The sequence below is a fragment of the Alexandromys fortis genome, unplaced genomic scaffold (genome assembly GCF_014885135.2).
Source record: "Alexandromys fortis isolate MF-2015 unplaced genomic scaffold, M_Fortis_MF-2015_v1.1 scaffold_0, whole genome shotgun sequence".
Taxonomy (NCBI): domain Eukaryota; kingdom Metazoa; phylum Chordata; class Mammalia; order Rodentia; family Cricetidae; genus Alexandromys; species Alexandromys fortis.
Genome location: NW_026067949.1, coordinates 11,995,861 through 12,011,190, shown reverse-complemented (window position 1 = coordinate 12,011,190; position 15,330 = coordinate 11,995,861). Strand labels below are relative to the sequence as shown.

Below are 15,330 nucleotides of genomic sequence, written 5' to 3'. Positions count from 1 at the left end.
TTCCTGGAATTAGCTCTGTAGATCAGGCTGGCCTTGAACTCATAGATCTGCCTGCCTTGCTTTCTAAGTGCTAAAATTAACGTGTACCACCATCATCTAACTTATTTTTTAATTGAAGTAAGGACGCCTGACTCCATAGTCTTGCTTTCCTTGGTGTTAGTTATTTGTGGACGTCATAGTCTTTAAATATCGAAATTTTAGAAAAAAGAATAATGCCCATGTCTTAGGGTTGTAATAACGACAGCAACTCTTAGAAAGGAAAACATTTAGTTGGGACTGGCTTACAGTTCAGATGTTTAGTCCATTAACATCATTGCAGGGAGCATAGTAGCACTCAGGCAGACTTGGTGTTGGGAAGGGAGTTAAGAGTTTTACACCTGAATACCCAGGCAGCAGGAAGTTGCAATGACACGTGAGCTTCTGAGACTTCAGAGCCTACCACCTAGTGACATACCTCCTCCAACAAAGCCACACCTAACTACAAGACCACACTTGTAATAGTGCCACTTTCCTGTGAGCCTACGAGGGCCATTTTCTCTCATACTACCACAGCCCAGGTTTTAGGTTTAAGCTGTTCTAAGCAGCATGATGACATTTCCCACCACCCAGTTCCCTTTTGTACTTGATGTGAATCTTCATCTGTTTACCTGTCCTACCCAGAGGGTATATATTACTTGAAGATTGTCTTGTGAAGGGATGAATAGTGCTTGTGTTCTAATATAGATGCTTGTTTATTTTTAATTCCTTATAATTGATCACTTCAAGAAATTTTATCATATTGTATATTCCAAGAACCCTATGAAATGCACTTTTAATGTAACACAAAATAATTGTCTTCTTTAACTGTCTCAAATGTATTCTGAACCATGATCTTTTGGTGTAGAAGTCAAGTGTACACATGATTTTTGGTAGTTTATATGGCATTTAAAATTTCAGATCTCTAATTTTGTTCCTCACAACTTTGTTAACTAGTCTAATATAGAGTTCTAAAAATAAACTGATACTTAGGGATAACAATACTTAGACACTGTTCTGGTTTGATTTCTAGCTCTGACATTTTGTGTCTCTTTGTTCCAGTTAACAAAAACTTGACTTTCTACAAGAATAGTGTACTTTCTTTCTTTCCAAGGACAGTTGGGTTGTACTTTTTTCCCTGTTACCGCTATATATTTTATGTGTATGTTTGAAATTATTTGTTGTATGATCTATAGATAGAAAAATGGTTTATGCCATTTATTTATTTGTTTGTTTGTTTGTTTATTGAGACGAAATGGGGTTTCTCAAGTGTAGCCTGGATGTCCTGGAACTAGCTCTTGTAGACCAGGCTGGTCTTGAACTCACAGAGATCCTCCTGCCTCTGCCTCCCAAGTGCTGGGATTAAAGGTGTATGCCACCACCACCACCCAACAAAGTCATTAAATGATTCTAAAATATTTGTTAGATCCAAGGTTTTATTCTGGCATTTTGGGTAATCTTCCCCATTAGAAAGAAATCAGGAAATAACATTGTCTTTATTATTTAAAGTATTGAATATTAGTTACTGGATTTAAGACTCTTGAATAACATTTTTTTTTCCCTGAAGTGAAAGAAGAGAGATGAATACATGTCCTTTGAATTCTTGTGTGTTTCTGTACTCATACTTAAATATAAATCCCTGGCTAAGCTGACCCTCTTGTGGCTCAGCTCTTCTGAGAAATTTTGTGTAAACATTCAAGTTCTATGCTTAAAAAACTATTTTATCTTCAAGTAGAAAATAACTCCTTTTTAATCTCAAGTCATCTTTGTCATTTGCACTTTCTATGTCTATAACCTCACCTTCCAAATTATAATGTATTAGCATACTTTGATATATGTGCCAACTACTTGCATACCTGTCTCCAGGTGTCAGCATTACCAACAAGAAACATCCACTTCCTTTTGTTTCTATAGAAAAAAAATTCCACCATTTCCCAAGTCAGACCTGTTTTTCTCTTTTCTCTCTTTTTTGAACAAACATGGTTTTTTTGGCTTGCTAGTCAAGCAATCTTTGAGGTGAATGAACCCTCTCAAACTAATTTTTGAAGAGATTCTAAAATCTAGGATAAACATGCAGATTTGCGAAAGACTGTAATAGTATGTGAATGCATCAAGTAGTATTCCATGTTAGAAAAATGTGATTTTGTTTTATGTTTTGTTTTGCCAAACAGTGCTTTGTGTGCCATAGACACTGCACTCTGTTTTGTAAAACTTATATTTCGTTGTGTGAATTTGTCAGTTCTTACTGGATTGTAACTTTTACTCTATTTTTTAAAAAAATTATTGGAGCAGTGTGAGTTTGTTATGTGTAAACTTTTTCTTGTAAATATTGCCTGAAAATAAAGAAATACATGCTGTGTGAACTTTGAAGAGATACTCATTTTGTTTATAACTATGCTTATTTTTCATTACTGAAGAATACTTAGATCGTTTATTTACTGGTTTAAAAGCACTTTTGTCAGTGTCTTAGCGTTAAGTCATGGTAATTGTGTTTCTTGAACAGGTGGTTGTGTCAACTAACATTGCAGAGACCTCTTTGACAATAGATGGTGTGGTGTTTGTGATTGACCCTGGATTTGCAAAGCAAAAGGTAACCATCCTGGAACTTACTTCATACAGTGTGAGCTTGAGTGTGCTAAATGGTTGCTCATTTTGTGGTTGAAATAATTTTTAGGGTTACTTCCCCAATTTGGGTTTCAGTTTCAAGTTTCTTACATGATCCTTGTGTTCTGTCTAGCTTTCAGAAATTAATGCTGTGTTCAGTAATAAATCTAGGCTACATGCCCCACGTGCTCTAGTATCAGGGTGTTTTGGTGTCCCTGCTGTGTATGATAGTGGTGACTTAAGCATATGGTAAGGAGAAAAGTGGTAGTAATAGAAAATCCTAGATCATCTATTTGTTTGAGAATTTTAGCTTCAGTCTTTTGGAATGGTAGCCAGAACAAGCAGTTCTCATCATGGGAGCTGATAGTCATGGTCAGCAAAACTACCTTTTATTTTGGCATTAATTGTGGCCCATGAATGATTGTATTGGATTTAACTTTGTGTTTTGCTGAAGAGAGAATCCTTTTTTCCATTTCAATAGGTATATAATCCTAGAATCAGAGTTGAGTCTCTCTTGGTGACAGCTATTAGTAAAGCTTCAGCTCAGCAAAGGGCCGGTCGAGCTGGACGCACCAGACCTGGGAAATGCTTTCGACTTTACACAGAGAAAGCTTATAAAACAGAAATGCAGGTAAGGAGTATTGCTATATCTTAGCATTTGGGAGAATATAAATGTAATGTTCTAGTTGAGGGAAAGGAACTTTATTTCAGTTAACATTTTTGAGCCTCAGCTCCTTACCTTTACCCTGAATGAGTTATGGCATAACCTATTGACATATCTGTTTTATTTCTGTGGCTAGCTCCAAAATGTATGTATTGTAGAAATAGTTGGAAGGAGTGACCTGGTTTTTGTTTTGGTATAATTCTCAAGTGTTTTTCCCCCATGAGATAGTTATATGCAAGTTATGAAATGCCAAAGCAAGAGGCTAAGGAATTAGAGGTAAAGGGTATTATTACCATAACATGTGTTTTTCTTTTATTAGGATAACACCTATCCTGAGATTTTGCGCTCTAATTTAGGATCAGTTGTATTACAATTGAAGAAGCTTGGTATTGATGATTTGGTACATTTTGATTTTATGGACCCACCAGGTATGACTTAAAACAGGACCTTTGTCAGCTCTGTGTATCTTGTAGAATATATATGTATTAGTACATTTTGCCTATTGACTCCACTAATGCATTAAGATTGGTCTTACAAAGTAGTGTTAAAATTTTAAAAAGGGTGGCAGTTATGTTAGTCTGAGATTTTAGGTTTGAATTATTGCCAGGGCATGGAAATGTAAAAATTGTAATATTTCTAATTTTTTTATGAAAAAGTAATTTTCTGCTGGCTTCAGTCTTAACAAATGATATTCTTGAACTAATTCACCTAGTTTACATATAGGTACTTTTGAAAGTCATTTTGGTATAGTGTTGTTTGCTATATGATTAAATTTGATGACAATTGAGTTCTGAACTGGGTCCAATATAGGGTGAAAAATGAGATTGCTATAATAGTTTGTGCTTTGTCATATTTTTGCTTACTTAAGACAACTTATCTAATAAGATTACCTTTTTCCCTTAGCTCCTGAAACTCTCATGAGAGCCCTAGAACTTCTGAATTACTTGGCTGCTTTAAATGATGATGGAGATCTAACTGAATTGGGATCCATGATGGCAGAGTTTCCTCTAGATCCACAGCTTGCTAAAATGGTTATTGCAAGTTGTGACTACAACTGTTCTAATGAGGTCCTATCTATTACTGCTATGTTGTCAGGTAATAGAGGGAGAGGGACCTTTCAAAAGCCCAACTCTTCAGAGTTTGGGGGGATTTCCCTTTTGTTGGTTTTTATTATCATTATTCAGCATGACGGTAGATTTTATAGATGGTTTAAGGATCTTAGTTTGCTTCCTAAATACCTTGTAAATAGCTTTATAAAAACCCTTACAAAAGTAAGGTTTGTGTTCATAAAATATAGTAAAACATTGGCTCTATTGAGTACAAATAGAAATTGCAATAAGAATATGTTTGAAGTGCATTTTTCTTTAGATCCATTAGTGCTATTTTAAAGGTTTATTGAAAGTACAAAAACTTGGTTAGTATTTGACACTATTCAGTGAGCCTGTATTATTTAAATTGAGCCTTTCCTTACTTACATGTATGTGTATTCAGTGATAAACGTGAGTTTCTGATTCAGTGTCACATAGAAGTAGTAATGTACAATTTGGGACTTAAAAATCTGATTTTGATACTCTTTTACAATGGCAGAAACTTTTTGATACACTTGATAATTTAAAAAAATTTAGACCTTACATTGAGAAAATAGTGCTATTTCTTAGTGGCAATGAAACTTAATCTAACTTGGAAATTAGATTTCCAGAAAGGAGAAGAAATACTGCAAACATGATTTTTCTTTTTAAAACTAAAAATAGAATATAAGAATTCTGATAATCAAAATACTGTATACTACTAGTTTCAGTCCTGGAGAGAACTGACTTCTAATTGCAGAGTGGTTTATTGGTCCTAATTACTTAATACTAAAATTTCAAAATCTATGGAATTAAAGGATAACTAAACTTTCTAAATATAAAATTATGGCATAGTTCAGATGTATGGTATATTCTAATGGTGTGACTTTTATCTAAGCAGTAGTTAAATGTTTTCTTGCAGAGTTATGACTGATCAGACTCAGAGCAGATGGGCAGGGCAGTATCAATGTTTTAAGTAAATGTCTTATTTGCAGAGGTGGTGGTAGGTTGTTGTCTGCCTTGCTTATATGTCTTGTTATATTATCCCAGTATATCTTAGGTTTTAGAGGAAAGTTGGGGCAAGAATTATTAGTGTGCTTGTCTGTTACCTACCAGGATTTTTTTTTCCCTCTAGGTTCTCATATCAGATATAGTAAACAGTACTTTTGTGTTTAGAATATCAGTCCTTTGGAGTTGGTCATTGTGGTGAGAGTGAACTCATCCAGCTAGATCTTAGTCTTATCTATAGTAGTAATTAGGGAAAATAATTTATTGGTGGTTGTCTTTATCAAGAGATTAAACATACAGTGGTTTTTAAATAGGCCATTTCTGGACAATGTTAAATTATGCAGCCAGGGAGAAGTCATGCCAAAAAGCAGTTAGCTTGTGAAGCTTTGTTTGTTGGTTAGTTTGTTGAGGTTCTGAGTTAGAAACCAGAGGCCTATGGGGCTCTTACTCCCATTCAACTCTGGTGGCTATTTCATGTTAGTGCTTAGAGCTATCATGTTTCTGTACTTACGAGTTACCTTGCTTCGGTTATATTAAGCAAGATCTTTAAAGTTTACTATGATTGCATTGATGTCTTTATTTGGCTACTTTGGCATCTTTAAAGGGGAAAACTGTATGGGAAAGAGTAATTTAATACTGTATTTGATCTCGATGTTGATTATTCTCGTTATCTTCTATCTGAGCTGATAATTCATGATTTTTATTGGTAAGGTTATAAAAGCTTCAAAACATTGAAAAGTCCCAAGCTTGTTAAGTATTTTGATACTACTTTTTATGACTATGAAATTGCTAAAGTGAATTAAGGGAGGTTGTATTTTTAAAAAATGTAGTGCATACTTTGTAACAACTTAAAAGTTTGTGAATTAATGTTGAGTCTCTAAACAACTACTGTAGTTCAATATTTTGACCCTTGAAATACTGTTTCAGACTAATTGTCAACTCTTTAATATTGGATTTACTTTTATATTGAGGGTTTGATTCAGTTTTTTTTTTTTAACTTGGGGCTTTCTTTACTACTTTTTACTTAAAATGCTGCAACATTAGATTGAATATTCCAGCCTTGAATTTTCTTAATTCTAAGGCGGTTTGACCTTCCACCACTGCTGTTATCATCAAGCCCAAGAGTTCTCAAATCTTTTTTTTTTTTTTTTATGTTTACATATGTTTTGCTCACCGGTGCTAATAGTGATACCCACCAGTTGGTAATAGCCAAAGATTTAGGGAAACAATTTTGATAGAAATGTGGCAGTAGAATGGTTGCAAAGTTGTTATTGTTATTCAGTGGGCAAGTACAGCTTCCTAACTATAGCCATTCAATGGGTTGAATGGATGGCCTTTTGAAAAATTAGTTAATTAAAAGGCTATTGACACCATATTTCTGGTTATTGGTAAAGCTATCAGCACTGGTTTTTGAAATAAGTTGAGCTTTCTAGTAATTGATGGCCTTCAGAATAGCTGTTTTGATGCCTACTTTTAGATCTAGTTAAAATAATCAGGTACTTTGTAGCTTTGAAACCCTCTTGTCTTACAGATGTGGTTAGGTGATGTACCAAATCAAGGTAGTAAACAGTCCAAGATGCAGTTGGAGGCCATCCTGCCCTGCCCTATGCTCTGTGAACTGACCTAGCTAGGCCTTGTTCCTCTATCTGTGAATGCGTGACTCATCGATATGGGCGTTTGTGTTGGGCCCATACCAACCTTGTTTAGTCCCACAGTGTTTTGTTCGCCCCACGGAGGCCAAGAAAGCTGCAGATGAGGCCAAGATGAGATTTGCCCACATAGATGGAGATCATCTGACACTGCTGAATGTCTACCACGCTTTTAAACAAAGTAAGTAGAATTAGATTGAAGGACCTCTTTTGTCTAAATGTCACTTGCAACATAGGAGATATTTCTTCATCTCACTTTCATTTATTTTCTGTGACAACTTTACATTAGAAACCCAGAGGTTGTTTAGAAAAACTCCCGACGAGCATTTAAAATAGAATTGCCAATCTTTTTCAAAATTGTTTGGGTTTATAATAAGGGAAAGAGGAGCAATCACAGAAAACTTGAGAAATATAGTAATAAAAATGGGCCCTGTATAAATTTACTACTAACACAAAAATTGTAATGTGTTTCATATTTTATATATATTTATTTTTCAATCATAAAGTCAACAAATTGAATGAACAGTAGGTTCGAGTTACTGTTCTCAGTCAAACTACGAATGGTCTGTAAACATGAAGGGGAAAGTTCACCTGCATTATTTCTCACTGTGAAACTGGACAACAGTAGTCAGGTGGTGGTAGAGCATGCCTTTAATCCTAGTATGTGGGAAGCAGATCTTTAAGAGTTTGAAGAAAGCCAGGGCCACACAGAATCCTTGTCTCAAAAAACGGAAAACATACCCACTTAAATATTAAATGTCTCTAATTTCTCATACTACAGTTGTAACAATTAAAGTAAGTTTCAAAAAAATCCTCAGTTTCATTGCAAATCAATTATGAAATTATAACATTAGTTTTATTGTATTTTGACTTGGGTAGGTGAGTTTGGTGAAAGTATTAATAGATATCTACAGATGTCTTACTCTGCCTGTTGTAGTTGGAGCAGAAGCCAGAGGGGGTAAAGACTTAGACAAAAACATTAATTCTCTAGAGGCATGATCGTTTTATACTAAGTGCTTGTAGCTACCAGGAAACCTTTTTCCTGGTAAGCGTTGGTTGTTTTTTAGGCCTGTTAAAATACTCTGTGTCTTTGTATTTATTATACCAGAGGCAGCAGACCCTTTCAAAGTACAGTTGTTAGCTATTATTCGTTCACCAACTGCTACCTTTTAAAATACACTTTTCCACATCACCATTACCATTACTTGATTATTTCTTATTCTGTTTATTGAGTCTGAGATTTTAGTCTTGTTTATTAAAATATTTGAGTGCATTGGACTTGTAGGTATGCTTCAAATACTGGTGAAAGTAGTTTTCGTTGGGGACTATGGATAATATGGGAAAGCTTAAGATGTTATGTTAATAAGATGGCATCTTAATATCTGTACTGTATATGCAGACGGTAAAATGTTATAACATCTTTGTGTGGGAGGTTCATTCTAATCTACAATTGGTTTACCTTTGAATATTAAGAGTAGCTCTTAGCATTGTAAAGAGTGAGTAGGTAGTATTAGTTTTAGATGCTTGTCTCATTTATTTAGTTATTTCTCACCAGTGTAGAAATATGGTAGAGCCATCAGCTGACACTTGTTTATCGTAATTAAAATTGTCATTTTATCAGTCAGTTGGCTAGTTTTACACAAGCCGATATTGAATTTAGGTGACACTCCCTCTGTGAGTAACTAGATAGCAGGCGTGTTTAATAACCACACCCAGCTCTTTGATGTTTGATTTCTAAATGCAAAATTTTAAAAGCTGCATTCTTGACCAGGGTGTACAAAGCAACGACACCTTAGAGATTTTCATTGCCCAACTTTTGGTCATATTCTTTAGTTTGAAGATGTTTGAAGTCATAGTCCTGCTTACTCTATTCTGAAATGGCAGTGTGTTTTGTAATAATGAACCTATCAACATACTCAGTCTGTTTAAGACCAAGTTGAACCTTACTTTGCTTGAATCTCAACCCCAGGAACAAAACAGTATACCACAGATATGCTAACTGAGGAAGATCAGCATGATCTAGTTTTAATGCTTTTTTTCCTTACGCTTTTTTAATTTTGCAACCTCAGTTTATTAAAGGATCTGTGAAGCAGATGATGGAGATTTCTTTCATGATTGTCATTAAAAGTAGGTCACTCCGAAAGGATTCTTTTTCTTTGATATAGTTAGTACTTTTTGAACTTTGAGCTGAATAGTACTGGGTTGTTGGTTCAAATTTTTTCAAGAAATCATTCAAAGAGAAATATCTTTTTGATAATACATGTAGTAAAATTATTAATACTTGACATGCTTATTCATAGGCCTTGGAGGACACAGATAATAAAAGCTTGCTTGTAATTGCAGAGGCAGGTGTGCCACAGTTACAGGTTAGCGTCTTAGTTCAGGCACAGTTAGAGAGCATCATGCTAGGTGTTTGAAATTCACTTCATTACTTAATGTTGTATTTGATTTTCTTCAGTTAAGGCTGTGATTTCTTTGAAAATGGGCAAAATCTGGCATTTTACCAAGTTCTCTGAATCTACCAGTGTCTAATAATCCTTTGTTGGAAACAGCCAGGTGGCTGTTAATAGGTAAATAACTCAATTTGCTAAGAACCATTGATTTAAAATCATTGTTTTGACATTTATTAGTCAGAAACTTTTGTACTGTTTCTTTCAATTTATTTGAATTGGGCTTATTGTTTGATTTGAATAAAAGTTGGTAATGTACAACTTATTTAGAGAAAATCATGTGTATAAATATTTTTCTCTAAGTTGTTTATACTTTTTTCTTAAAGATTTTATTGATGTTTGTGTGTGTGTATATATGAGTTCGTCAGTGGTTGAATGCAAGTGTCCTAGGAAACCAGAGGCTTCAGATACCCCTGGAGCCAGAGCTATAGGTGTCCCAGTGTGAGCTGCCCAACATGGGTGCTTAGGAACCAACCTCTCGTCCTCTGCTAAGACAGTATACACTCTTAGCCTCTTAGTCATGTCTCTAGCCCTATAGCCTTTTTTTTTTTTTTTTTAAATAATTGCCTTTCAGAATTTTCTACTGTGTGGATGATTCACGGTTCCCTTTTTTTTCCTTCTGCCCAACTTTTTAGATCATGAATCTGTTCAGTGGTGTTATGACAACTTCATTAACTACCGGTCGCTGATGTCTGCAGACAATGTACGCCAGCAGCTATCAAGAATTATGGACAGATTTAATTTGCCCCGTCGAAGTACTGATTTCACAAGCAGGGACTATTATATTAATATAAGAAAAGCATTGGTTACTGGGTATTTTATGCAGGTAAGTAGTTAGATCAGGATTCCATAATTAAATGTTCATGTAGTTTTTGCTTTTTTTATTAAACTTACTGGTTTGGTTTGACTTGAAGAATATATGTATGTATATATGTATGTATATATGTATGTATATATATACTATATATATTCTAAATGTTGTCTAGTTTCTTAAAATGAATTAATATGTGCAGAATCATGTCTAGTGAATAGTAAGTTAATACTTTGATTAGTAAAGTTAGAAGACTTATTTGTTTGGATGTAATTTTAGAAGTACTTATTTTGTTACTGGAGTCTTTAATAACAAATGGATACTTTGGCCATTTTCAGATACAGATGGGAGTTTCATCTCTTGATTTTGGATAATTTAAGGTTTCTCAAAATCTTGGTCTTAAGTTGGAAATGTATTATCCCAAGACCACCAAAATGAAATTTAAGTGCATGAATCCCTAAGTCAATTGTCCTCTCCCATTTAATGCTTTATATGTGACTATTTTGCCTTAATCTGTCTCTATCTCTATTCTCCTTTCTCTCTCTCCCTCTCTCCTCTCTCTGTATACACATACATATTTGTTTTTGTATATGTATGTACATATTATATACAAATATATATGTGTATATTGCATACCATGTGGGTGCTGGAATTGGGCCTGGATCCTCTGGAAGCTAGTTCTCTCAATCATTGAGCAACCTCTCAAGCTCCCGTGTCTCCACATCTAAATAACTATATTTTATAGTTCTACACAATTCCCATTGGGGTGTTGCAAAATCCAATGTCTTTTGATTTAAACCATTCTTAGAAGTTACTTAATTTAAATTTACTATATTAAAAGTTACTGAAAGTGGAATTTTGAGAAAAACCAGATGAATACCCTGAGCATTTTTTAATATTTTATCATGTATGGGTGTTTTGCCTGAATGTATGTGTGAACCAGTTGCATGCCTGGTGTAGATAGAGGTATCAGATCATCTGAAACTGGGGTTAAAGTGGTTTGTGAACCACCATGTGGTTGCTGGGGGTGGAACCCAAGTCCTTTGGACAAGCAGCCAAGTGCTCCTAACTGCTAAGCCACCTTTCCAGTGCCTGAAAGTATTTTAAAGGTTAGGGTAAACCAAAGTCATACTTGAAAAAAAAAAACCTCTGGTATAAGTTCAAAATCCATTGCTCGAATTGAAATTGGTTTTTTAAACCATCCTCTCTCGCTCATGCGTATTTAGTCTCCCTATCATTGGATATTTCTTAATCTAAATATATCAACCTCAGAGTCTGCTCAGTAGCTAGAAGGATCCTGATGCATTTGGTTCCATCACCTAAAGCCAAAGGTATTCTGTGAAGTTGTTGTCTTTGAATCAGAGTAACAGAAAAAGTGGGTTGGTGGATTTGTGAGAAAGGGTCTCATGAAAGGGTGACTCTTAACTCCACTAAACCTTTACTTCCCAGGCGTGGAGATTGCAGATGTGTGTGGTCTCTAACTTATTGTGGTATAAAGTGAATAATACAGTAAGGAATCAGTGTTTTTTTCTCCAGACTTAATTATATTCTTAATATTTAATATGTAGTCTTATTGATATTTCTTAAATTTGCTTTTGTTATTACACACACACTGATAAAGCTGTGCTTAAGTACTTAGTATCAGCTGGAGAGATAGCTCAGTGGTTAAGCGCACACTGGCTGCTCTTTCAGAGTTCCTGAGTTCAGTTCCCTGCAACCACATGGAGATTCATAGCCCTCAATATCTGATGCTTTCTTTTTGCATAAAGACATACATGCAGATAGGTGTCTTTGTGTGTGTGTGAATCTTACAAAGAAACTTAGTTTCTCAGCTCTTATTTTATTAGCACCAGCAAGTGTTAACTGGTGCCTATGTATGTATGTATGTATATAGTATAAATATTTACTAAATGACATTGATTCACATTATCCAGAGTTCTAGAATTGGAAAGGACAAAACATTCTTGTCATCATTATTTGGTAGATGTTGCTGTCTCAGTGTATTATTAGCAAAAAAAAAAAAAAGGAAAGAATTATGTGAACTCTATTTTTTCTTACAGTTTTCTTTGTAGGCTTCTGTTTTGTGTTTGCTTAGGTTTCTTTTCTTCACCTTAGTTATGAGTGCCGTATTTGTTTATTCTGTCCAGACAGTAGATAATAGTCTGTGGCTAAGAGTACTGACTACTCATCCGATGGACTTGGGTTCAATTCTTAGTGCCCACAGAGTATAACTAAAATAGTCTGACTCCAGTTCCAAGGGGGTCTAGCACCCTCTTCTGACCTCCTCGGGCAGCCACACATGCGGTATACTGATAAATATTCAATCAAAACATGCGTGTGTTTGTGAAATCTCAGAAAAGATCTTTTTTTTTTTCTTGTAAATATCTTATACTTTTTTTTTTTTTTTGCTATTTCACTAGTTACTGTTTTGGTTTCAGGTGGCACATTTAGAACGAACAGGGCATTACTTAACTGTGAAAGATAACCAGGTGGTCCAGTTGCATCCCTCTACTGTGCTTGATCACAAGCCTGAATGGGTGCTTTACAATGAGTTTGTGCTGACAACAAAGAATTACATCCGGACATGTACAGACATCAAGCCAGAATGGTAAGCATGCTGTTTGTTTTCAGGTTCAAGTTTAGTTTGTGCTATGGATAGAATTTTACTGTGGGTGTGTTATAGCCTTCTTTGCTCATTGTATATCTTGATCCTCTTAGCTAGATTGTATATTCCCATGTATAGATCTCAGATTTGCATAATATGGTAGAGTTTTACTCAATTTTTTGTTTGTTTTGGTGTGGGCGGGGACTTGAATAGTTAGTATCAGGACTTTCTTTGCCATTTTGTAGTCTCTGGTTACAGATGTTTGTCTTTAATATTTTGCCTTTTTTTTTTTCAGAGAGAGTAGGTATTTATTTAGTGGGTTATAGAAGGGAAGGGGGAATAGCAGAGAGAGGTAGAGAAAGAGAAACAGAAGGGGAGAGGAGCCACTGCCAGCTACCTCTTTGGAGAGAGATGGAAAGGATGTTTTTGTTTTTTTAAGTGTTTTATTTGTCCTTAATTATTTATTAAATGTTGGTATTTGGGGGCTTATGCAAAGATAATAATTACATCAAGTTGTATGTTAGCATTAATTTCTAAAAATTGTAATTATGACTGACCAATAGTTAGCAAAATTCCATTTTGTGATTCTTCCCCACCAGTCTATCCACCATTTTATAAGTTATGGAAATGTCAGCTAAGAGTGAACTGGAAGGCATTTATGTGAGTGGTATCAGTATTTTGCAGCTTCCATCTGTGTCACTGGTTATGACTTTTGGTAATAAAATGCAGAAAATAACCATTTTATCCTATGTTTTGCTGAGGGGACAAATATAAGCCATACAGTTTTATATTTGTAGTTTAGAAAACATTGAGAATGAGAAAATGAAGTCATTTGACTGTCAAAATAGTTAATGGAATGTGTCTCATTTTTATATTCTTTAAAACACAGGTTAAAAAGTGTGGTCAAATGAAACACTTCATAGCTTTGTATTTTCATTTTGTGTAATATTTAAATAAATATTTTGAAAATTCTGAAACTTTTTTCCAAAGTTGATAAGTTCAACAGAAAATTAGTATTTTTGCTAAACTGAATTACTAAAAGTGATGTTTGTAAAAATGTGAGTTTATATTTGTTACTGTTTTGCCTTAATTCAGCAATGAAATGATTTAATTTCTAACTTAATGGTAACTCTAGTGCTTACTTAAAATACTGATTTCCTAATTTCCACCCCCCGTTTCTGGACAGGTTGGTGAAAATTGCCCCTCAATATTATGACATGAGCAATTTCCCACAGTGTGAAGCAAAGAGACAGTTGGACCGCATTATTGCCAAACTTCAGTCCAAGGAATATTCACAGTACTGAATTCAATGCTTAGAACTGAAGTTATTCAGAGGACAGCTTTAAAAGATGAATGAAGTTAAGTTCAAGTTGTGCTCTTCATGGTGGTTCAATAATGGCCTTTATTTGAAAGCTTTTTAATTTTTTCTTTACAGTAAATATTCCATTCTGATTTCATAAATTAAACATTTATGCCTCCCTTTTGTGTTGACACTGTAGCTCATACTGGAAAAGTCGATCAATGTTTTGCAGTTTATTGAAAGTAGTTCTATATATAACAATGTTACAAGCATTTCTTTAGAAATGGTTGAAAATGCTTCTAAAATGTGATTATCGACCATGGTATGCATGATCGTTGTAATTGTTGACATTCCTTTTAGAAGTTGTGAAATGTTACAACTTGTGCTTATGTAGACACAATCTTCTGTCTCCGTACAGAGGCACTGACTTCAATAAAGTCTATTTATACTAATCTCGGCCAAGTTCTTTAGTATCTTTTATTCTAGTCTAGCAGCTGCTTTTCCCAAGGGTTGGGTTTTTTCTTTTCTCATTGTAATCATATTGTTACTACATATTTAGCATTTTTAAAAGGCGTGCTCCTTTGGTACAGTAGTCATTAAAGCCAAGTTTTAAACAGCATAATGTAGCGTTTTGTCAGGTTAATCAGTATGTGATCTAATGGGATAAAGTGTGTAATATTTTTTGAAATTGGATCCCCAGAGACAGAAAATGGAAGAATGGCTTTCTTTCTCCTTATTCTTCTTAAAGTTCATTTCATAAGGCTAATAATTTATTACCTTGTTAAATGCATTTTTGTCAGATCTCACTGTACTCAGACGAGCAGTTTAAGTACTCCAGACTCTAGCATATGTTTATTTGTACTGGGTAGGAGGGAACAGTACTGTGGATCACCATTAGTTTACTAAATATCGGATGTTGGAAGCTTTTTCTAGTGTAATATGTATAGTATGTTATAGTAAAAATTTGACCTTATTAACAGGCAGTAGACAAAGTAAAATCATTTTGAAATCAAAATGATATGCTTGATGTGGCCAGTCAAATGTACTGCAATAAATTTTTTTCACTTACAGACAATTATTATTATTGTTATTATTAAAATTGGGTGCCCCTTTCTCTTCTGTCTTCTTTTGAGATGGGTCTGACTATGAAGTCCTGG

General features: G+C 34.6%; 1 protein-coding gene across 2 annotated transcripts in view; it reads left to right on the top strand.

The window, feature by feature from the left end:
- Dhx15 (DEAH-box helicase 15) overlaps positions 1-14,625 on the top strand; it is a 38,157-nt gene extending 23,532 nt beyond the window's left edge. The window contains exons 7-14 of one of the 2 annotated variants that reach the window (XM_050149854.1): positions 2,519-2,605; positions 3,101-3,250; positions 3,603-3,711; positions 4,187-4,378; positions 7,066-7,188; positions 10,093-10,283; positions 12,707-12,876; positions 14,060-14,625. In XM_050149854.1, the coding sequence (XP_050005811.1) occupies positions 2,519-2,605; positions 3,101-3,250; positions 3,603-3,711; positions 4,187-4,378; positions 7,066-7,188; positions 10,093-10,283; positions 12,707-12,876; positions 14,060-14,177 (1,140 nt within the window). In that variant the 3' untranslated portion in view covers positions 14,178-14,625. Of the gene's footprint in view, positions 1-2,518; positions 2,606-3,100; positions 3,251-3,602; positions 3,712-4,186; positions 4,379-7,065; positions 7,189-9,465; positions 9,578-10,092; positions 10,284-12,706; positions 12,877-14,059 lie in introns of those variants that run through there. The other variant, XM_050149855.1, reaches the window with a different exon arrangement.
- The last annotated feature ends 705 nt before the right edge of the window (positions 14,626-15,330 follow it).